The 21,949-nt window shown below is 55.2% G+C and overlaps 2 protein-coding genes across 4 annotated transcripts; both read left to right on the top strand.

The window, feature by feature from the left end:
• The first annotated feature begins 487 nt into the window (after positions 1–487).
• On the top strand, positions 488–7,840 carry SLC25A41 (solute carrier family 25 member 41). The gene is given in 11 exon segments (XM_032627677.1): positions 488–584; positions 587–673; positions 888–1,060; positions 1,510–1,590; positions 1,592–1,681; positions 2,928–3,029; positions 6,127–6,172; positions 6,175–6,287; positions 6,512–6,659; positions 7,666–7,760; positions 7,763–7,840. Coding segments are annotated over 11 exon segments (1,110 nt in total).
• A 1,562-nt stretch (positions 7,841–9,402) lies between these two features.
• KHSRP (KH-type splicing regulatory protein) lies at positions 9,403–21,693 on the top strand. Of its 3 annotated transcripts, none has more exons than XM_032627676.1 (20): positions 9,407–10,098; positions 10,243–10,334; positions 12,060–12,156; positions 12,790–12,828; positions 13,174–13,213; positions 14,150–14,199; positions 14,490–14,561; positions 15,346–15,403; positions 15,712–15,886; positions 16,065–16,163; positions 16,498–16,596; positions 16,724–16,826; positions 17,543–17,643; positions 17,739–17,883; positions 17,961–18,121; positions 18,203–18,312; positions 18,741–18,829; positions 18,915–19,115; positions 19,297–19,374; positions 19,456–21,693. In XM_032627676.1, exons 1-20 carry the CDS (start codon positions 10,077–10,079, stop codon positions 19,731–19,733), a joined length of 2,109 nt encoding a protein of 702 aa, XP_032483567.1. In that variant the 5' UTR covers positions 9,407–10,076; the 3' UTR covers positions 19,734–21,693. The 3 variants fall into 3 exon arrangements, with proteins under 3 accessions (XP_032483565.1, XP_032483567.1, XP_032483566.1); XM_032627675.1 differs by having other exon boundaries at positions 9,973–10,334; positions 19,456–19,616; positions 20,849–21,693; XM_032627674.1 differs by having other exon boundaries at positions 9,403–10,334.
• Positions 21,694–21,949: the final 256 nt, after the last annotated feature.

The following is a 21,949-nucleotide window of genomic DNA, read 5'->3' as shown; positions in this document are numbered from 1 at the left end:
GGTCTTTTCCAGCTTCTAAAGGCCACCTGCATTCCATGGCTCGTGGCCCCCTCCTCCATCCTCAAAGCCAGCAGTGGCCAGTGGAATCTTTCTCACAACCAGTCCCTCTAACACTGATGGTTCTGCCTCCCTCTTCCCTGTTGAAGGACTCGTGAGATTACATTGAGCCCCTGTGGTTAATCCAGAACAACCTTTCCATCTCCCCATCAGCTGATTAGGAACCTGAATTCTACCTGCAAATTTAATCCACCCCCTCCCCCTTGCCATGTAATGTTTCACGTTCACATGTTTAGAGGGGTTGGGATGTGGACCTTTCGTGGGCGGGGAGACACTCACTCGGTCTCATATGCAGTGAGCTCACAAGGGCCTTTGTAACCTCATCATCCCCTGGGACCCAAATTTACAAGGCGTCCCTCCCACATGGTTGCTGGATGGGCAAACTTCTCACCAGGCATTTGAACCTAAGTGTCCTGACCCTCCAGCTGCCATGGGAGCCCAACCTGAGGAAGGTCAGAAGGCTTGCTCGAGGGTCCAGACCCTGTTTAAGAGGGTCAAGTCCTTACTCACCAAAACTCACCCCGCTCCTTGAACCTGGGCTGTACCCATGTATATGGGTACGTGTTTGGGCATGTGCCTGAAAGCAAACCGGAGTATCTCCCAACACAGCAGCGGAGTTTGGGCACCATGGGCCTCCCAGAACCTCCAGCCAGGACTGCAGGGGGAGAAGGCTACGCTGCCCACACCCCTGCATGGCCCGCTCCTCTCCCAGCAGACCTGGATGGAATGCCACCTTGAAGCAGTGGGGACCGGGTAGGCCTTGGACTGGGAGGGGGTTCTGGAGATGTGTCTGGGGAAGGAGCTCCAGCCTGGCTGAGTGGGGGTGGGAGCCGGGTCTGTCCTGCAGGTGCTGGACACTGGAGAGCGGCTGATGGTCCCCATGGCTATCGTGGAGGTAGATAATCAGGGAGCCTTGTGGAAGTTTCTCCTCTCGGGAGCCATGGCTGGGGCGGTGTCTCACCTGGGCACGGCCCCTCTGGACTGTGCCAAGGTGTACATGCAGGTGCATGGGGAACATGGCGCTGGAGCTGCTGGGATGGGGATGGGCGGAAGTGGAGCTGATGGAGTTCAGGATGGGGGTGAGGGTGTAACCGGAAACAGGTACCAGGGTGGGGTGGGGAAAGGGGTTGGAGTTGAGAGGATGGTACCAGGGACAAGGATGGGGTGGGGATCAGAGAACTGGGGATGGGGTCTTTGAAGACAAAATAGGACTGGAGAGGAGGAGAAGATGAGGGATGAGATGGGAATGTGAGTAGGTGTTGGGTTTGGGTCTGGGTCGTTTTAGAGAATTCTACGACTAGTGAAGGAAGGCATTGAAGAAGGAATGGGGATGGGAGCGGGTAGGTTTGGAGTTGGGCAGCTGGAGACAGGAGAGGTTGAGCTCCAGGCTGGGATGGAGATGGAGATGGGGTGGAGGTTTCCTCAGAGGGCCAGGGGCCTCCGTATCCCCAGGTCTACTCCTCCAAGACAAATTTCATGAATTTGCTGGGAGGTATACGGAGCATGGTCCAGGAGGCGGGGTGGGGGTGGGGGTGGTGGTGTCTGCTTGCTATGGAGGGGCAATGGTATCAACGTACTCAAGATCGCCCCGGAGTATGCCATCAAGTTCTCTGTCTTTGAACAGGTGGGGGGATGGTCTGCTTTTCCCATCCCCACCCTCAAGCCCTCACCTCTCCTGTACCCACGACCCCCAAGGCCCAGATCCTTATCCAAGACATATGTTCATCCTCCGGGTCCCAGACCTCTTCCCCTGGATGAGCTTCAGGAAGGAAGGAAGGTTAGTTATTCTCTCATTTTCCTCTCTCCTGTCCCAGTGTTAAGAATTACTTCTAGCTCAATAACAAAAAAACAAACAACCCCATCCAAAAATGGGCAGAAGACCTAAATAGACATTTCTCCAAAGAAGATATACAGAATGCTAACAAACACATGAAAGAATGCTCAACATCACTAATCATTAGAGAAATGCAAATCAAAACTACAATGAGATATCATCTCACACCAGTCAGAATGGCCATCATCAAAAAATCAAGAAACAATAAATGCTGGAGAGGGTGTGGAGAAAAGGGGACACTCTTGCACTGCTGGTGGGAATGTGAATTGGTTCAGCCACTGTGGAGAACAGTATGGAGGTTCCTTAAAAAACTACAAATAGAATTACCATATGACCCAGCAATCCCACTACTTGGCATATACCCTGAGAAAACCAAAATTCAAAGAGAGTCATGTACCAAAATGTTCATTGCAGCTCTATTTACAATAGCCAGGACATGGAAACAACCTAAGCGCCCATCATCGGATGAATGGATAAAGAAGATGTGGCACATATACACAATGGAATATTACTCAGCCTTAAAAAGAAATGAAATTGAGCTATTTGTAATGAGATGGATAGACCTAGAATCTGTCATACAGAGTGAAGTAAGTCAGAAAGAAAAAGACAAATACCGTATGCTAACACATATATATGGAATTTAAGGGAAAAAAATGTCATGAAGAACCTAGGGGTAAGATAGGAATAAAGACGCAGACCTACTGGAGAACGGACTTAAGGATATGGGGAGGGGGAAGGGTGAGTTTTGACAGGGCGAGAGAGAGTCATGGACATATACACACTAACAAACGTAGTAAGGTAGATAGCTGGGGGGAAGCAGCCGCAAGGCACAGGGATATTAGCTCGGTGCTTTGTGACAGCCTGGAAGGGTGGGATGGGGAGAGTGGGAGGGAGGGAGACGCAAGAGGGAAGACATATGGGAACATATGTATATGTATAGCTGATTCACTTTGTTGTAAAGCAGAAACTAACACACCATTGTAAAGCAATTATACCCCAATAAAGATGTTTAAAAAAAAAAAAAAAAAAAAAAAAGAATTACTTCTGCGGAGTGCATGAGTCACCACCCTTTCAGGAATGACTCCTTGCCAGCTCCCTGGCTGTGGCCACTTCCCAGATGCTCATCGACCCCATGGAGGTAAGAGAATATCTGCCCCGTAGAAGATGAAACATGATGAGGTGGTAGCTGCTGCTGCTTCCTCCTTCCCCTCCCCCTCCCCCTCCCCCTCTTCCTCCTCTCCTTCTTCATGTAAGATACGTATCAAACTTGTATTCCGGATGGCTACCTGCTGACCTCAACACTATTTACTGAATGGGTCCTCTCCTTTCCCCCAGCAATGACCCAAGACGCCATCATTGTAATTTACTAAATTGGGTAAATTACCTATATTTGTATATATTTGGGTTTATTTCTGACCTTTCTCTTCTTGTCGCTCTGGGGTCTCTTCATGCACTACTATCTTTTAATTTTTTTTTTAATGAATAGACTTTATTTTGTGGCACAGTTTTAGGTTTACAGAAAAATTGAGCAGAATGTACAGAGTGTTTCCATATACCTCTCGCACATACAGAGTTTCCGCTATCATTAACATCTTGCATTTCGGTTGTACTTTGGTTACAATTGATGAGCCAATATTGATACATTATTATTAACCAAAGCCCAGAGTTGACATCAGGGTTCACCCTTTATGTTGTACTTGCTATGGGTTTTGACAAGTAGTCACCATAATAGCATCACACAGAATAATTTCACGGCCGTAAAAAGTCTCTGTACTACACCTATTAACCCCTCCCTCCTTCCCCCAGTCCTTGGGGACCACTGATCATGTTACTGTCTATGTAGTTTTGTTTGTTTTTTTTTTTTTTTTGCGGTACACAGGCCTCTCACCGTTGTGGCCTCTCCCGTTGCGGAGCACAGGCTCCGGACGCGCAGGCTCAGTGGCCATGGCTCACGGGCCCAGCCGCTCCGCGGCATGTGGGATCTTCCCGGACCGGGGCACGAACCCGTGTCCCCTGCATCGGCAGGCGCACTCTCAACCACTGCGCCACCAGGGAAGCCCTGTCTATGAAGTTTTGCCCCACCATTTTTTCTTTTTTTGGCTGCACCACGTGGCATGTGGGATCTTAATTCCCCGACCAGGGATTGAACCCGCACCCACTGCACTGGAAGCGTGGAGTCTTAACCACTGGACCACAAGGGAAGTCCCAGCCCCGTGTTTAATTTTTGAGACTTGATATTATGTCTTATTATTTTCCATCCCTTCTCTTCTTTATCAGTTTTCCAAGCTATTCTCTGTTGAGTTTTTCCATTCAAACTTCAGAAGCAATGCACCTCGTTCAGAACACAAAATCACCTACTGGTATTTGTTTTTTACTGGCATGATGTTCAATTCGTAGTTGAGTTTAGAGATTATTGCCATCCACATGATATCGGTTCTACATATCCGAGAACATTTCAATTTGTTCAAGTCTCCTTTTTTGCCCTTTAATGGTCTTTTAAAGTTTTCTCCACATAATTCTTGCCCTTGTCTGGTTGTTTCTTTCTGTTTTTGTTTTTTTTTTGGCTGCTTTGGGTCTTCATTGCTGAGCATGGGCTTTCTCTAGTTGCCGCGAGAGGGGGCTACTCTTTGTTGCGGTGCACGGGCTTCTCACTGTCTTCTCGTTACGGAGCATGGGCTCTAGGCGTGTGGGCTTCAGTAGTTGTGGTGCACGGGCTTAGTTGCTCCACAGCATGTGGGATCTTCCTGGACCAGGGATTGAACCCGTGTCCCCTGCATTGGCAGGCGGATTCTTAACCACTGCGCCACCAGGGAAGTCCCCATTCTTTTATATATATATATTCTTTTCCATTATGGTTTATCACAGGACATTGAATATAGTGCCCTGTGCTATATACAGCAGGACCTTACTGTTTATCCATTCTGTATACAATAGTTTGCATCTGTGAAGTGTTTTTGGTTTTGATTGTTGCATAAGAAATTACTGCACTCAGTAGCTTAAAATGATACAGATTTATTATCTCATTGTTTCTGTGGGTCACGTCTGGGCACTGGCTAATCGGGTCCTCTGCTCAGCGTTTGATCAGGTGGAAATCAAGGTGTCAATTGGGCTACCAATGAACCCATCTGAGGCTTGCAGTCCTCTGCGAAACTCCCTGGTTGTTGGTGGGATTCATTTTCTTATGATTGTAGGACCGAGGTCCTCAGCTCCTGGAGGCCACCCACTGTTTCCTGCCATGTGATCCTCTCCATAACAGTTTGCTTGTTTGAGACCAACCTGAGGGAATTCCCTGATGGTCCAGTGGTTAGAACTCTGCACTTTCACTGCCAAGGGCCAGGTTTGATCCCTGGAACTAAGATCCTGCAAGCTGTGGCACGGCATAAAAAAAAAGAAAAGACACAACCCAAGAGTGTTTCTGATGCTTCCAATCTCTCTGACGCCTTCTCTCTCCGGCAATAGACTCTCTTTTAAAGGGCTCTCCTGATTGGGTCAGGCCCACCCAGGACGATTTCTCTTGATTAACTTAACTGGTTAGGGGCTTTATTACATCTGCAAAATCCCTTCAGCTTTGTCATATCATGTAACCTGACCGAGGGGAGTGACAGCCCATCACATTCACAGGTCTCTAGGCATGCGGGCTTCAGTAGCTCAAGGGCAGGAGGGAGGGCATTAAATAGATGATGCTATCGGGGGATGGAAATCTTGGGGACCACCTTAGAATTTTGCCTACCACACTCGGTGTGCTGTCTTTTGCACAATTGTAGAGCTGCCAATATTTTGATATTGGGGCATTTCATAAAAATTCCAGTAACTGGCTTCTTTCAGAAAATTGGCAGATCTGGCTACCTGGGGTCCACACTTGCATGGCACTACAGTTGGCTGGCGTTAGGGCAGAGCTGCGGCAGACCCCACCCGGCTCACATCTCTTCCCTCACCCTTTGTTTTAATTTTTTGACCACACCACGCGGCCTGCGGGATCTTAGTTCCCCGACCAGGGATCGAACCCGCGTCCCCTGCGGTGGAAGTGCGGAAGCTTAACCACCGGACCGCCAGGGAAGTCCCTTCCTCACCCTCTTGGGCTGAGAGCACATACAGGCCGAGGCATCTGAGTTTGAAACTCAGCTGTGTGCGTTCCTGAGCAGTTTCCTTCTGTGTAGATGGGGACATGTGGCCATAGTTGGGGGTCACTGAGAGGATTAGATCAAACAAGCCACCTCACTCCTCATCCTCCCCAGGTGCTGAAGACATGGCTGACCCTGTGCCAGACTGGCCAGTACAAGGGCTGCTGGACTGCGCCAGGCATATCGTGGAGCAGGAGGGCACCCGTGTCCTTTACCGCGGCTACCTGATGCTTGGCATCATTCCCTACACCTGCACCGACCTGGCTGTCTACGAGGTGTGGGTCCCACAGAGGGGGGTGTCAGGGGCGGCGTGAACCCAGGCCTTTAGAGAGCTTCCTCCTGGCCTTTTCTTCTTCTTTTTTTTTTTTTTTTGGCCACGTGGCATGTGGGACCTTAGTTCCCTGACCAGGGATCGAACCCGTGCCGCTACAGTGGAAGTATGGGGTCCTAACCACTGGCCCACCAGGGAAGTCCCTCTCCTGTCCTTTTTCTCTTGTAGATGCTCAGGTGCCTCTGGCTGAAATCAGGGAGGGATATGGAGGACCCCAGTGGCCTGGTCAGTCTGTCGTCCGTGACACTGTCCACAACCTGTGGCCAGATGGCCAGTTACCCACTGAATTCGGTGCGCACCAGGATGCAAGCCCAAGGTCAGCCTGGCCCTAGAGGCGACCTCGCATGCCCCTCCCCACCTTGCCTCTGCTCTCTGAACTTTCTCATCCCTGCCCCAAACTGACTCCTAAACTCTCCATATCTGATCCTGGCCACCTCTGCTGACCCCTGAATCCACCAAAACTTACACTCACCCCCAAATCTGATCTCAGCCCTTCAATTAACCCTGCACATCACTAAAACTAACATCCAGGGCTTCCCTGGTGGCGCAGTGGTTGGGAGTCCGCCTGCTGATGCAGGGGACACGTGTTCGTGCCCCGGTCTGGGAGGATCCCACATGCCGTGGAGTGGCTGGGCCCGTGAGCCATGGCCGCTGAGCCAGCGCGTCCGGAGCCTGCGCTCTGCGGCGGGAGAGGCCACAGCAGTGAGAGGCCCGCGTACCGCAAAAACAAAAACAAACATCCAGCTCCCAAATGACTCCCACAAACCTCCTTGAATGTGACTCAGGCCCCCATACTGACCTCAAGACATATACTCCCCAAATGACCTCCCAACTTCTCCACATCGGACCCAGCCCTCAATTGACTCCAGAAGTCAAACCGTTTCTAAATTTGCCAAATCTGACTCTGAGACATCCCCAAACTCATAACCACCTGCTGCAGTATCCTGGGAACTCCCCAGATGTGACCACCCCCCAAAGGGGCTCTCAAACCCCTAAACAAATCCTCAAACAGGTCCTTAGCCCAGCACCCTGATCTTGAAAATGTCCCCAAACTATCCCTTAGCACAATCCCCAAATCTCTAGCAGATCTTAGAAACTGGAATGTTTTCTAAGATGTTCCCTACAACAATCTGAAAATTCCTGCCCCTCACTCTCCCCAAACTGACCAATTTCCTCTAAAAGTCTTCCAAACTTCTTTCCAACTGACACCCAGACCCCTTGCTCCTGGCTTCACTGACCCCCCCAACTTTCCAGCCCGCGCCCCCCACCAGAATGCCCAGTCATCTCTGGCCCAGGCTCTGAGCTTGCCTCTGTCCCCGCAGACACCGTGGAGGGTTCGAACCTCACCATGTGTGGAGTCTTCCGGCAGATCCTGGCCCAGCAGGGCTGCCCGGGGCTGTACCGAGGTATGACCCCCTCACGTTACTGAAGGTGTTACCAGCAGGTGGCGTCAGCTACGTGGTGTACGAAGCCATGAAGAAGACCCTGGGCGTTTAAGCAGTGAACTAGGCATACCCTGGGCAGAAATGGACAGGAGGATCCAGTGTCCCCTGGCCCCAAAGAACCCTCCAGGCTTGGGACCCAGGGTGGTTTTTGTCAGAAGCAGGCTGGGGGCCTGGGTCAGAAGATTCCTGGAGGGACTTGCCTGGTGGCTCAGAGTTTAAGAATCCACCTGCCAGTGCAGGGGACATGGGTTCAATCCCTGGTCCAGGAAGATCCCATATGCCATGGAGCAACTAAGCCCATGTGCCACAACTACTGAGCCTGTGCTCTAGAACCCGCGAGCCACAACTACTGAGCCCGTGTGCCACCTACTGAAGCCCGCGTGCCTAGAGCCCGTGCTCTGCAACAAGAGAAGCCACCGCAATGAGAAGCCCGGGCACCACAACGAAGAGTAGCCCCCGCTCACTGCAACTAGAGAAAGCCTGTGTGCAGCAACAAAGACCCAACGCAGCCAAAAATAATAATAAATTAAATAAATAACTTAAAAAAAAAAAAGATTCCTGGAGCCTCCTCTCCAGGGTGCAGCCTGGGACTAGTTTGGACTCCAGTCTGACTCGCTGTGACTTGTCCTTGTTCCAGGGCAAAAGGGTGAATGTGGAGACAACCAGGAATAAAGTGATGATTTCTGCTGGACGTGTCTGGGATACCTGGGTCCAGGAGGGCAACTGGGGATCTGTTATACCTTGGTCCAAGAGAGGAGCTGGTTATCTGGAATCTCTGGGTCTAGGACAGAACTAGGACTCCCTGGGTCCAGCAAGAAAGCTAGGGACCTGGAATCCTTGGTTCCAGGAAGTGAGCTAGGGACCTGGAATCCTGGGTCTAGGATAAGACCTGGGGACCCGGTATACCTGGGTCCAGTGGGTAAGCTGGGAACCTGGAATACCCTGGGTCTAAGAAGGAGCTGGGTATCTGGATCCCTGGGTCCTGGAGAGGGGATGGGTACCTTGGGCCCCTCAGTCCTGAATGGGAATTGGAAGCCTGGAAGAAGCCTAGGTCTAGGAGAGAAAATGAGGGCCTAGGATCAGAGCTTGGAGCTCGGATCCAAAGACCTTATGTGAAGCGGATGTGGGGTGTGGAATTAGAGTCTGGGATCCCTCGGTCCTGGGAGGAAACCAAAGGCCCTAGACCCTTGAGTTCGGGAGGAGAGCTGGTTCCGTGAGTGCTGGAAGAGAAGTGGGGGCTCTAGATCCCTGGGTGGAGAGAGGAGAGGGGGTACAGTGGATCCCTCGATTTCCTCTTGCTTTGGGGCCACCCCACCCCCGGAAGCACCCGTCTCCAAGGCCTCAAGCAGGCCACGTGCATGGCCTACCCAGCCAGGTTCCTGGGGCGCTAACCCAGACGTCAGGCCTGAATTCCGGCAGCCGGTCGCCAATGCCCACGTCGGCTGCCATTCACTCCGGCTACGGCTAATCCCCTCCCGCCGTCTGGTGGCCGGCTCCGCCCCAATGCAGCTGCGCTTCCACTGGCTCCCACCAAAACGAAGCACCTTTATTTCCTTCATTGCCATTTGCTCGGAGAGGTGTCAGTCACTTTGCGCCCGCCCCCGCCACTCAACCATTGGCTTGGAAGACAGGACTAGAAAAGGATTCTGGTTAAGACCGAAAGTAATTCAGTCCAAACGCAAGCGCGTCACACAGATCTCGTCAGAGACTGGATACGTTGATTGCCAATCTCTATAAAAACCTCCTTCCATGTGTACTCATTGGCTTGCGTAGACGACTATCTCGCCGGACGCCCGCCCGGCCGTTCAAAGAAGCCTTTCGCCAGATCCCTCCTTCCTGTCCACTTGACTCTTCCGAGCCATCAATCCGGTTCTGAAGCCGCCCACCGATTCTGGAACTCCCGCTTCATTGGGCCTCGGGTCTTCTCGGATCTCCTCGATTTGCCCTCCCAGCGCCGGCAGCCCGCAGCCCACTGCCTCGGAAAGCTGTCGATCTCGCGGCGCCTCCCGCCCACTGCCCCTCGCGGCACTCCGATTGGCCGCTCGCCTCCAGAGCCCGTGATTGGTGTCCCGGGAACAGCAGCCGCCTTCCATTGGCCCGGCGGCGCCGTCCGTCAAGCCGGCGTCGGGAGGGGGCGTCCCTCTCCCCCCTCGTCGTCTTTCCAGCCGCTGGGTTCCCAGAGTGCTCCGCGGCCGTGTGGAGCGAGGCCTTGTTCCCGCGTTGAGCCGCTGCTGCCGCCGCCGCCTCCTCAGCTTCAGCCTCCGCGCCAGGCCCGGCCCCGCCGCGCCATGTCGGACTACAGCACGGGAGGACCCCCGCCCGGGCCGCCGCCACCCGCCGGCGGGGGCGGGGGCTCCGGAGGAGCCGGGGGTGCCGGGGGAGGCCCGCCGCCGGGCCCGCCGGGCGCGGGGGACCGGGGCGGCGGCGGTCCAGGCGGCGGCGGCCCGGGCGGAGGGTCAGCCGGGGGCCCCTCGCAGCCGCCCGGCGGGGGTGGCCCGGGAATCCGCAAGGACGCCTTCGCAGACGCAGTGCAGCGGGCCCGCCAGGTGAGGAGGCCGCGGGCCTGAGGGGCGCGCGCGCGGGCGGGGGAGGGGGCGGGGTCACGTGCGCTCGCGGGGTCGCGGGGGGGCGGGGCCGCCGCGGGGTCACGTGGGGCGGTGGGCGGGGGCCTGGGCCTCCCCAGACACCTGGAGTGGGGCCCCCTCCGGGGGTGACCCCCTGCAGGGGGAAGGGTCGTCCGGGGTTCACCCAAGAGCGGCCCCTGGGTGTGCAGGGTACCTGGAGCGCAGGGACTCACTTTGGGGACTTCCCTCCCCCGTTAGGACATCCTCCACTCCTGGAAGCAGGGGGCTCGCCTTCCCAGGGAGGTCTGTGTGCCCCCACTTCCCCATCAGGGTAAAAAGCACTGTTTGCCCCCAACCCGGTCCCATTTCTGCTTGCTCCCTAGGAAAGAGGGACTTCGGGGTGGAGGGGAAGAAAAGTCCTCTTGAGCCTGGAAAGTAGAAAGGGGACCCTTTGGCTGCCAGGCAGTGGCCAAGCACTTAGTTGAAATGGGGAGGGTGGGCCTAGGGACTGGCACTTTTTGATGCTTCTGGTGACTTGAAAGCATGGTCTGTCTCTTTTGGGGAGGGAAGGGAAGGGTCCCACCACTGTGTTTTGGGGCATGATGACTCCATGGAGGTGTCACATGCTGGTGTGTGACCTCCCCGGCTCCATTCTCGGCCTCCCCATGGCCTGAGGGGAGGAGGCCCATAGAAAGTGAGGACTTTGTTGCCTTTTCGAAAGGAAGCTGACCGGGCTCAGGCCATTGAGTGCTTTCTCACTCAGGATTGTCCCCAAACCTCCAGGACACAGTGGGAGGTCCCGTTAGGGGAATGCCCTCTTCTCCTCCCAGCATTGTCTGTGGCTTTCACCCCTGGGGTGGGATAGGGTTCTAAGCTGCATTTGATCTGGTTGTCCCCAAACTGTCTTGATTGAGAAGCAACTATAACAAGGGGAGTTGGTGCTGTCATTTGGAGTGGGATAAGGCCTCATCTAGGCATCCCAAGAGCTTTGGCTCAAAGTGGGGTTTTTTTGTTTTTTGTTTTTATTAAAGTATTAGAGGTGAAAAGATAGGTCCTCAGCTCATGGCTGTGTTTCTTTGGAAAACTTGCAATAATTCTATCAGCCGACTCTGGTCTTAAATTTGTTGGGTTGGAGTTTACTTGATGTTGCTTGTTCGTGTGTCTAAAATGTAACATGTGTTCCGAGAAAGGTCTTCTGTTTTGGTCAAAATGAGGGTTTCAGATGCCTTGAAACAAAAACTTTCCTAAGATTTGTTGAACAAATGCAAAGATTATGAGGGTGAGGGAGATAAAGGAAAATTGTGCTCTTCAGCATCCCAGAGGACCAGGAGCTTGGGCAAGTGAATGTCTGAAAGTTCTCCCTGGAGGAGGGGCCCTGAGGACCTTCCCTGGCACCTGAACTTCTGTTCCTTTCACCCTTAGAACAAGTCAGTGTGGATTACACTCTGGCCACGAACAGTTTAGGCACAAATCTCATAGAGAAAAAGGAGTTTTGAAATTCCTGAATAACTCTTGAACTCTGAGGCCTTGGGTAAAAACTTTTTCTAGAAGGTCTTAACCCACAGGCTCTCACCGAAATCTGGGGGAAACCACTCCCAGGCCAGACAACAAGACCTTTTGGGTTTAATGAACCAGAGAAGTCGATCTAAGCACCATGGAGGGAGGTTTTGGGTGGTAATTTTTCTCTGCTTACAACTTTATTTCTAGATCGCAGCCAAAATTGGAGGTGATGCCGCTACAACAGTGAATAACAGCACTCCTGATTTTGGTTTTGGAGGCCAAAAGAGACAGTTAGAAGATGGAGGTAACTACCTGCTGGAGGGGCAGCGGGGAGAGAGTGAGGTGCCTTTGTTTGAATGTGGTTCAAAGTGGGGGGAGCCCGCTGCCATTTTGGTCTTTTAAAACCTCAGCGATCCCAGCTTTGTTGTCTCTTTTTGTTCGCGCTGCTATCCTGAGGTATCAGGTGGCTGAGTGGAGGGCAGATTGATTGTGACCAGGTCCAAGCTGTGAGTTCTCAAGACTGTTCCTCCCCTCCTGCCAAGCTAGGGAAGTGTTGGCAGTTCTCTCGAGGCCCCACATCAGTGCAGTGTGGTTGGCCCCGGGGCATGCAGTGTGACCCAGAGCAGCCCAGAGTATCAAGTCAGTGATCAGCCTGACTTCCCCAAGGCAGGTTTGGTCCTAAGCCGGAAGGACTCGGGTGCCACCGTAATTTTCCCCCTGTTACAAAGGGCTTCTTATCCCTGAGTGCCAGGGCGGGGGATTGATGAAGTCTGGCCTCCCTCAGGGGTTCATCTCTGCTACTCCCCTGTCCTGGCTCTGCCGTGGGGGCTGGGGGACAGGACGATTGTCTGCCAGGACATGCGGCACCAGCATCAAATTTGAGGCAGCTGTGGGTGGGTGGGTGGGTGCTGCATCTGACATCCTCTTCTTTTCACAGACCAACCGGAGAGCAAGAAACTGGCTTCCCAGGGAGACTGTAAGTCCACTGGGTGACACAGGCAGAGGGCAGCTTCAGGATTTTAGGTTTCTAGCATTGGGGAGCTGGAATTACTGAGCAGACAACACCTCTCCTTCATGGAGGCTCTTGGTGTTTCTCTGGGGTCCACGAGCTTTAGAGAACCCAGAGCCTGGGAATTGAGGCAGAAACCTCAGAGTGTGTGTGGTTTTGAGGCGGGCTCCATTGCTTTCACTCAGGAAGGCTGGGAAGCACTGTGATAAGTGCTAGTTGCCCCTCGTGCAGGCAGGAATGCCTGGGGCCGGCAGTGTTTGGGGTCCCAAAGAGGAGCCAGGCCAATCTTTCCTTTGGATTTTCTCTCTGCAGCCATCAGTTCTCAGCTCGGACCCATCCATCCTCCCCCCAGGTAAGTTGTGATTTGGAGAACATGTCATTTCTTTCCTCGCTATCTCTGGCCTTTTGTACTGACTTGAGGGAGGGCTCTGTCTGAGGCCACATCATTTAGGGCTTTGTCTCCCTTGCTGCTCGACCAGGGAAAGGAATGAAAAGCAGAAGGAGCTTCATTTGTCCCTTGTACTTACTGTCTGTGGGGCTGCAGAGAGCACAGGGCTGTGGCTGTTAGCTGTAATGAGGAAGGGGGATCTCTGCATCCTCTTGCTTCCTTTGTTTGGAGTGGGGACAGTCAGAAGCACAGCTCTCCCTCCTCCTAGAAAAGGCTGGGGACTGACCTTGGCCTTCTCGTCTGTCTTCCGTAGATTCTTGTTCCCTGAGAGCTGGAGGAGCCAGGGGGTTGGGGTGGGAGGAAGGTCTTTCTTACCTTTTCGCCCCAGAATGACCTCAGTGAATCTGACGTAGAATCCTTTGTGAAGGACCCTGTTGTTCTTTTTTTTTTTTTTCAATTGGCTAAAGTTTTGTGAAATGCATTAAAAACAACTTACTAGGAGAATGAAATGAAAAAGATACAAAACCAGTTTTTTTTTTTTAATTAAAATCTATAGACATCAGATGACACCATCAGATTTCTTGTGAAAGTGGCCCAAGTTCTCCTCCTTGCCCTGAGTCGGTGGAGCTGCACTGGCCCAGGGGTTCACGCCACCCCAGACCAAGCCTCTTGTGGCCCAGAAGGGGAACTGAGGCCCCGAGAGGTTGGGTGATCTTCTGTGGGCCGAGGGAGCCCCCAAGCCATTGTCAGACTCTGCTCGGGCCTGTGGGGGCTTGGTCCCCATGTCATATAAGGCAGGGCCTGTGGCTTTGGGGGTCTTTCTCCAGGAGGCCCTCTGGCTCTTGCATCCCCCCTACTTTGCTCCTACTTGAGGCTGACTCTCGTCATCTCTCTTTGCAGGACTTCAATGACAGAAGAGTACAGAGTCCCAGATGGCATGGTGGGACTAAGTGAGTGTGGGTCAGCCGTGATCAGGGATGCCCGTTATCCCCCCGTCTCTGGGACAGTCTCCCAGGCGCCCCCGGCAGCCCGGGAACCTCTGGTCTGAAAGAGCCCATTTCATGCTCTCTCTGTCCCCATCCTCTCTGGCGGGGGGGATGGCGGAGCTCTCAAGTTGGCTGCTCCACCCCCCCCACCCTCACCCCCCAAACATCAGCGGGGCCGGGACCCCCTTCACACAGTCTTCTCAGCGCCAGGCTCCCCGCCTCAATCTCTGCTTTTGTTCTTTTTCTCCACCTAGTCATTGGCAGAGGAGGCGAACAGATTAACAAAATCCAGCAGGATTCGGGCTGCAAAGTGCAGATCTCTCCAGGTATGGGAAGCCAGATCTGGGCCAGGACAGGCACTGGGCTGGGGTGAGCTGAGCAGAGCGGGGCTGGGGTGTGGGTGGGGGAGGGGGGGTGCTCTTGGGCTTTCTGTCATAATCTTCTGACTGCCGTGATTGGATAGAGGTGAAACAGGCTGGTGTTCATTGAGCACGTTTTATGTGCTAGGCTCTGGCGCCTCGAGGTGTAGCTGCAACTCTTATTCTCTTCAGTTTTCTGGTGAGTGGGGAGGGCTGGAATGCAGTGCAGGGAGCTGCACCCCAGACCCTGCTCTGACCATGTTGCCACCTGAGCTAAACACCTGGTGGAAAACAGGTGGGAATGTGTGAGGCAGGGGAGCTCGTTAGGAAGAAGAGCTGAGGTCAGGCCTGGGTTCAAGTCCAGTTCTGCCTGCTCCTTGGCAAGTGCCTGCTTTGCAGGGCTTTCTGAGGGCTCGCCCTGCCTAACCCGTGCCCTTCATTGACTGGAAGCTGCTCGTCATCAGTGGTGATGGACAGGGCCCAGGTTTGGGACTTTCTGGAATCTGCCTTGCTTTCCATCTCATCTTTTTTGTAAAAGTTTTGCCTCCCTTGCTGGATTGTAAGCTTCCTGACCTTGGCCTCGTGTAGAGCAGCCTCCCAAGTGTTTGGGGAGGCAGATTGATCTGTCAGGCCCCTGCACGGTGGCAGAAGTAGCCACTGATTGTTCTGGAGGTCTCCTCATCTCCATGGAAAGTCCTCTTGGTGTCTGCAGACCCAAGAAGGCATTGACCCTGTCTTCTTTTCTCTCCAGACAGCGGTGGCCTACCCGAGCGCAGCGTGTCCTTGACAGGAGCCCCGGAGTCTGTGCAGTAAGTCCCTGGCTGGGCCTGTCACTGACGAGGAGAGTGGCAGAAGCCCTCTGGATCCCTTTGAAGTTGAGGGTGACTCCCACACCATGTCTCTCAAGCCTTGCCCTCTCCAGGGGGCTGTCCTGACACTACGATTCCCATGAATCCTGAGATCTGGGGAACCTGGGCCTGAATAGCCCCACCCCCGAGGACAGGACCATTTATCATCTGTCAGACCGTGTGGGTTGGAATCTCCTTCCCTGGGACCTGGGTGGAGCTGCCAGGCCAGTCCTCTCTCAGGTGATGACACCCATTCTTCCCCTTCCCAGGAAAGCGAAGATGATGCTGGATGACATCGTCTCTCGGGGTCGTGGGGGCCCCCCAGGACAGTTCCACGACAACGCCAACGGGGGCCAGAACGGCACAGTGCAGGAGATCATGATCCCCGCGGGGAAGGCCGGCCTGGTTATCGGCAAAGGTGGAGAGACGATCAAGCAGCTGCAGGTAAGGGAGTGGGCCGCTCCCCTCCCAAGAAAGTTCCTCCCTGGCGCTGTGCGTCTGCACGCCACTGCCCCAGCCGCTTTGCCAGGGTCCTTCATCCTTTCTTATCACATCTGGCCCCCCACACGCCCCAGAGAGTCCTTTGAGAGCTCAGCACTGACTCTCAACCTTGGCTGTAAAGGAACGGGCTGGAGTGAAGATGATTTTAATCCAAGATGGATCCCAGAACACAAACGTGGACAAACCGCTCCGGATCATTGGAGACCCTTACAAAGTACAGGTGAGCGCACCCTGGGGGCTGGCGAGGGGTTCTGGGGCAGAGAGAGGGCAGGCAGGTGAGCTGGAGATTCATATGCAAGTGGAGAGGTTTTCAAGAGCGCTGGCTTTGAACTCAGCCCAGGACTTGTTCTCTGCTGAACTCTGCCTCCTGGCCGTTTGTACGTGAGCAGGTGGCCTAAACTCCAGAAGATGGGGGTGCTCACCACATGTGCCTCTTAGGGCGGCGGATAAAGAGCTCGGCACACGTGTGCTGGTCCTTAGCTTAGGCCCGTGACCCCTGGGCACGCGGTGGGGCGGCGGTGCTTATGTGAGCGCTGTGCTTTGTGTGTTTTCAGCAAGCCTGTGAGATGGTGATGGACATTCTTCGGGAGCGTGACCAGGGTGGCTTCGGGGACCGGAATGAGTATGGATCCCGGATCGGCGGGGGCATCGATGTGAGTGCAGGCTTCCCCAGGTGGATGGAGTGCCAGGGTGGGCAGAGGGTGGGGGGTGTTGGGCAGCAGAGGGCCGCAGGCTGGGGACAGAGGCCAGCTGACTCTCCTGCGTCCCACCCACCCTCAGGTGCCAGTGCCCAGGCATTCTGTGGGGGTGGTCATCGGCCGGAGTGGAGAGATGATCAAGAAGATCCAGAATGATGCTGGTGTTCGGATACAGTTTAAACAAGGTCAGGGGCCAGCTGGGCATCCGCTGGGCATGTGGACATGTTGACCAGGTCTGTCCGCTGAGGAGCACTCTTGGGGTTCACTGCGGGCAGCTTGGCACCAGGGTTAGCCTGTTGAGCCTCTGCAGTGCCTCATTACTCCTAGACCAGGACATGCCTCATCGCCTCCCCCCCGGTGGGACAGCCATGTGAAAAAGTGGGTGACAGGCAGGCTTTCCAAGTCGAAGGGGGGAGTGTGTTTTTCTCTCCTGTCAAATTCTCTTTTTCCTCTCCCCCGCCCAAGGGCTCTCCTGACCAAGCCACCGGGGCCCCTGGGCTGGATTAGCTTGCACGGCCCCAGCTCTGGGCTCCTGCCAACTGCAGTGAGAGTGTCTGAGTGGCTGGTCTGTGGGGAGGAGGGACTCCTCTGTGCTTTTGAGAGAGATGTTGTCAGTTCTTAGTTCTGTCAAGTGCATCCGTTAGTTCTGGGGGATACCCGATGCAGAAAGAAGCCTCATCCATCACCCTGCCTTAGCTGGTTGGTTTCCTTCTCTGGCAACGTGGGCCCGCCGGCCTTTCTCGGCCCCTGAATACGTGGAGGGCGGCAAGCAGTACTTTGAGGCTGAGATATTTCAGACACCTAGCCTGGCCCAGCTTCTGCCCTGAAGAGGCGGTGTTATGGGGGTTTGGAGTTGTGCTTCTCTTATAATTGCGTTTCTGTTCTCTGGGTGCTGCCTCAGATGATGGGACGGGTCCTGAGAAGATAGCTCACATAATGGGGCCCCCAGACCGGTGTGAGCACGCCGCGAGGATCATCAATGATCTCCTCCAGAGCCTCAGGGTGGGTGGCGTCGGCTGTGCTGAGAAGGGCTGGTGGGGACAGAGGGGCCAGGCTGGATTCCTGTGTTAATCCTCCATCTCCTCCCTGCCCTGCAGAGTGGTCCCCCGGGCCCTCCAGGGGGTCCTGGCATGCCCCCAGGGGGCCGAGGTCGAGGAAGAGGCCAAGGCAACTGGGGCCCTCCCGGTGGGGAGATGACCTTCTCCATTCCCACTCACAAGTGTGGGCTGGTCATCGGCCGAGGTGAGGAGCCCTTCCACGGGCCCCATCCCTCCCCCGCTCTCCTCCCACCCTTCCTTCACGGCCTGTGGCTCCCACAGGTGGCGAGAACGTGAAAGCCATAAACCAGCAGACGGGCGCCTTTGTAGAGATCTCCCGGCAGCTGCCACCCAACGGGGACCCCAACTTCAAATTGTTCATCATCCGGGGCTCGCCCCAGCAGATCGACCACGCCAAGCAGCTCATCGAGGAGAAGATCGAGGTGGGCTGGGGAGGGGCTCTGGGAGCCTGGGCCCGGCTCCTTCTCCCCCTCCACTGACTTGTCCGATTCTCTTTCCTCCAGGGTCCCCTCTGCCCAGTGGGACCAGGCCCCGGGGGCCCAGGCCCTGCCGGCCCCATGGGACCCTTCAACCCCGGGCCCTTCAATCAGGGGCCACCCGGGGCTCCCCCTCAGTGAGTATCCCTGCCGGCTCCCTGGGGTTTGGGGTGGGGTAGGGCTGTGCTGGCAGGGAGACTGGAAGACCCTGTGTCCGTCCCCTCCGCTGAGATGGCCAGCCCTGCCTCGTGGAAGTGCTGAGCGTTTGGCCCCAGACATGATCCCTGCTGGCCCCCTGTTTACAGACACATTCTTAAAAGATGCCACAGGTGTTGCTCCTGGTCTCCACCCACGTGTATATCCATGCATGGTGCGCTCGGGGACTTGCACTTCCTTGAGTCAGCACAGCCTGTGGCGTTTGCGTCGGTCATCTCGTGCCCTTCCCTGGGCCAGGAACCCGCAGCGCCACTCAAGGGGTGCTCTGGGTCCCCGTCCAAGCTGTGGCCATCCTCTGTGGGGACCCAGGAGCAACCTGGCTCGCGTGTTCCCCGTTCTCGTCCTGCAGTGCTGGAGGGCCCCCTCCTCACCAGTACCCACCCCAGGGCTGGGGCAATACCTACCCTCAGTGGCAGCCGCCTGCTCCTCACGACCCGAGTAAGTGGAAGGACCCGACCCGGGCAGGCGGAGAGGGGGCCGGCTTTCCGGGCCACCGCTCAGCCCACACGTTCTCCTCCCGCAGATAAAGCCGCAGCTGCCGCCGCAGACCCCAACGCCGCCTGGGCCGCCTACTACTCACACTACTACCAGCAGCCCCCAGGCCCCGTGCCAGGCCCAGCACCGGCCCCCGCGGCCCCGCCCACCCAGGGCGAGCCCCCTCAGCCTCCACCTGCCGGCCAGTCGGACTACACTAAGGCCTGGGAGGAGTACTACAAGAAGATCGGTGAGTGCCCGGGCCACGGCGGGGGATCGGGTCAGCCAGCAAGCAGTGGGTGGGAGGAGGACTGCAAGAAGATCGGTGAGTGCCTGGGCCACGGCGGGGGCTTGGGTCAGCCAGCGAGCGGTGGGCGGGTGGGTGGCCGTGTCCCCAGGCTGGGCTCTGACCTCGGAGCCTGTGTCCACAGGCCAGCAGCCCCAGCAGCCCGGCGCGCCCCCGCAGCAGGACTACACGAAGGCCTGGGAGGAGTACTACAAGAAACAGGGTGAGCCGGCGGGGCCGCGGGGGGCAGGACCGGGCTCGCCCTCGTGCCGGCCACACTCACCCGCCCTCTGCCCCCCCACAGCTCAAGTGGCCACGGGAGGGGGTCCAGGAGCACCCCCAGGCTCCCAGCCAGACTACAGTGCCGCCTGGGCCGAATATTACAGACAGCAAGCCGCTTACTACGGACAGACTCCAGGTCCTGGCGGCCCCCAGCCTCCACCCACACAGCAGGGACAGCAGCAGGCAAGTGGGAATTGCCACCCTCCTCCTCCTCCTTTCTCCTTCCAACCCCCGGCTACCGTCCATCCTGCCTTAGTGGGTAGCGCCGGAAATCCCTTCCCCTGCGGGGTGTGTCCTTGATGCCTGCAGCGGGGGCCGCGTGGCCAGAGGTCTCCGGGAGTCCCCACGCGCCGGGGGAAGTGTGTGCTGGGTCCAGAGGTTAAACGAAGAGGCCTCCCTCCGCCGGCCCGCTTGTTCCTGTGTAACGCTGTCATGATGCTGGGGGAGACGGCGCGAAACAAATAAAAGGAGGAACTGTTGAACTGGTGGGTAGTCCTGGGGGTGGGGGGCAGGCCGTCCGCTCAGATGCTGGTCGCCATCCTGGCTGCTAACTCACTCACTCAAAATCTGGCCACTTGGGAAGAAAATGGATATTTTTTCCCCGCTCTGCATTACTTTCATGGTTTTTGTTCTTTTGATTCTTTTATTTTTGAAACCACGATCTCTCCCCGCGTGTCCAAGTGACTGTGTGTACTGCAAGCGGCCCCGTGCGGCTTGGCCGTGGCCTGTCCGTGGCTCCTCCCGTGGCTCCTCCCGTGGGCTGTGGGGAGTTGCCGAGGGGCCTGGGCCCTCCCGCTCCGCCCAGGCTCGGCCTCTCTGCTCCCGTGCCTGCCTTGTGTCCTGGTCTTGTCTGTGAAGTGGGCATGACGATCGCTGCCACCTTCCAACCTACCTCACAGGGGTGTTGTGGGGACACCGTGATCTCTGACTGTCATGTTGTGATGCGCCGGGCCGCCAGCCCTCCTTCCTGAAGACAGGGCCCCTCCCCCCTCCCCTCCCCTCCCTCGCTCCCAGCCCTGAGTGCTTCTTTCCCGCCTGCCCTCTCTCTCTCTCTCTCTCTCTCTCTCTCTCTCTCTCTCTCTCTCTCTCTCTCTCTCTCTCTCTCTCTCTCTCTCTCTCTCTCTCTCTCCCTCCCCCTCCCCCCTCCTCCCTCCCTCTCCCTCCCCCTCTCTCCCCCTCCCTCCCTCTCTCCCTGCTTCTTCTCCTTCCTTTGTGTCACTCTCTCCTCCATCAGGGAGCCAGTCTGACTTCAGCCGAGCCCCGGAGCACTGACTAGACAGCTACAGACACATCCTTCGGCCTGCGCTCGCCACAGGCTCGGGAGAGGGGCTTCCTGGCCCCCTCCCCGCCCCCGTCCCCCAGTCTCCCGCCTCCCCTCCTGTAGTGACCAATTCCTATCTCTTCCCTCTCCGCAGGCTCAATGAATCGAATGAATGTGAACTTCTTCATCTGTGAAAATCTATTATTATTTTTTTTCCATTTTGTTCTGTTTGGGGGCTTTTTGTTTGTTTTTCTTCCGTTTGTTTGTCGAGAGAGCGATGGCTGCCAAGGGGGTGTGCTTGGGGAGCCCTCGCTGTGAGTGGCTTGGAGGTTGCAGCACAGGCGGTGCCGGGCTCTCGCTCTCTCGCTCTCTCGCTCATTCTGTGTGTCTCACATGCTTTTTTTCTTTCAAAATTGGGATCTTTCATGTTGAGCCAGCCATAGAAGATAGCGAGAACTAAATCTCTGCAAAAAAAAAAAAAATTAAAAAGCAAAACAAAACCTATAAAATTATATATATATATATTAAAAAATCTCTATCATCCCCCCCCCCCGCCCCACCCCAGCGTTCCTGACACTGCCTCTTTCAGGAGAAAGCAATTCGTTCACTCCCTACTACCACCCTTGGCCCTCTTCATGTTTTTAAAATAAACTTTTAAAAAGGAAAAAAAAGTCACTCTTGCTATTTCTTTTTTTTAGTTAGAGTTGGAACATTCCATGGACCAGGTATTGGTATTGCAGGAACCCCGCCCCGCGTCAGGCAGCCCCGCACTCAGCCTCTCTGCTCCTCCTCTCGCTCTTCCTTCCACCCCAGCCCAGCTCCCCTGCCGCCCACCCCTCCCGCCCCCCCCACCCCCAGGACTGGTCTGTCGTGTTTCATCGGTTCAAGAGGACACTGAAACTGAAAACAGTTGAGAACAAAACAAACAAAAAATTGTATGGCAGTTTTTACTTTTTATCGCTCGTTTTTAACTTCACAAATAAATGATGACAAAACCTCCCCGTGTCTGCCGGGTGCCGTCTCTCTCTTTCTCTCCCCGTAGACTTTTGAAGCAGATGTTTGTTCTTTATAGATGTTGTAAAAGCCTGACGACGGTGACTGGAAATTACAAGCTTTGTGTTGTGTTGGTTTTTTTGTTTTGTTTTTTTTTTAACCGGAATTATAAGAAAAGATAGTTTTCTGCAGGCGCATTGTGCTTTCCTAACTCTGCCCCCCACCCCTTTTTTGGTTAAATAAAGTGCTTTTTGTCTAAAAC

Source organism: Phocoena sinus, chromosome 3 (assembly GCF_008692025.1).
Source record: "Phocoena sinus isolate mPhoSin1 chromosome 3, mPhoSin1.pri, whole genome shotgun sequence".
NCBI classification, from domain to species: Eukaryota; Metazoa; Chordata; class Mammalia; order Artiodactyla; family Phocoenidae; genus Phocoena; species Phocoena sinus.
Note: the sequence above shows the minus strand (reverse complement) of the source record. Positions and strands in the feature narration are given on the sequence as shown.

What these genes read in the sequence shown, in the direction of transcription:
- KHSRP (XM_032627674.1), top strand. Translation starts at nt 10,077, where the DNA reads ATGTCGGACTACAGCACGGGAGGACCCCCGCCCGGGCCGCCGCCACCC. An exon ending in TCATCGAGGAGAAGATCGAG is followed by an intron (nt 18,122 to 18,202) that starts GTGGGCTGGGGA and finishes TCTTTCCTCCAG; the next exon opens with GGTCCCCTCTGCCCAGTGGG. An exon ending in GGAGTACTACAAGAAACAGG is followed by an intron (nt 19,375 to 19,455) that starts GTGAGCCGGCGG and finishes GCCCCCCCACAG; the next exon opens with CTCAAGTGGCCACGGGAGGG.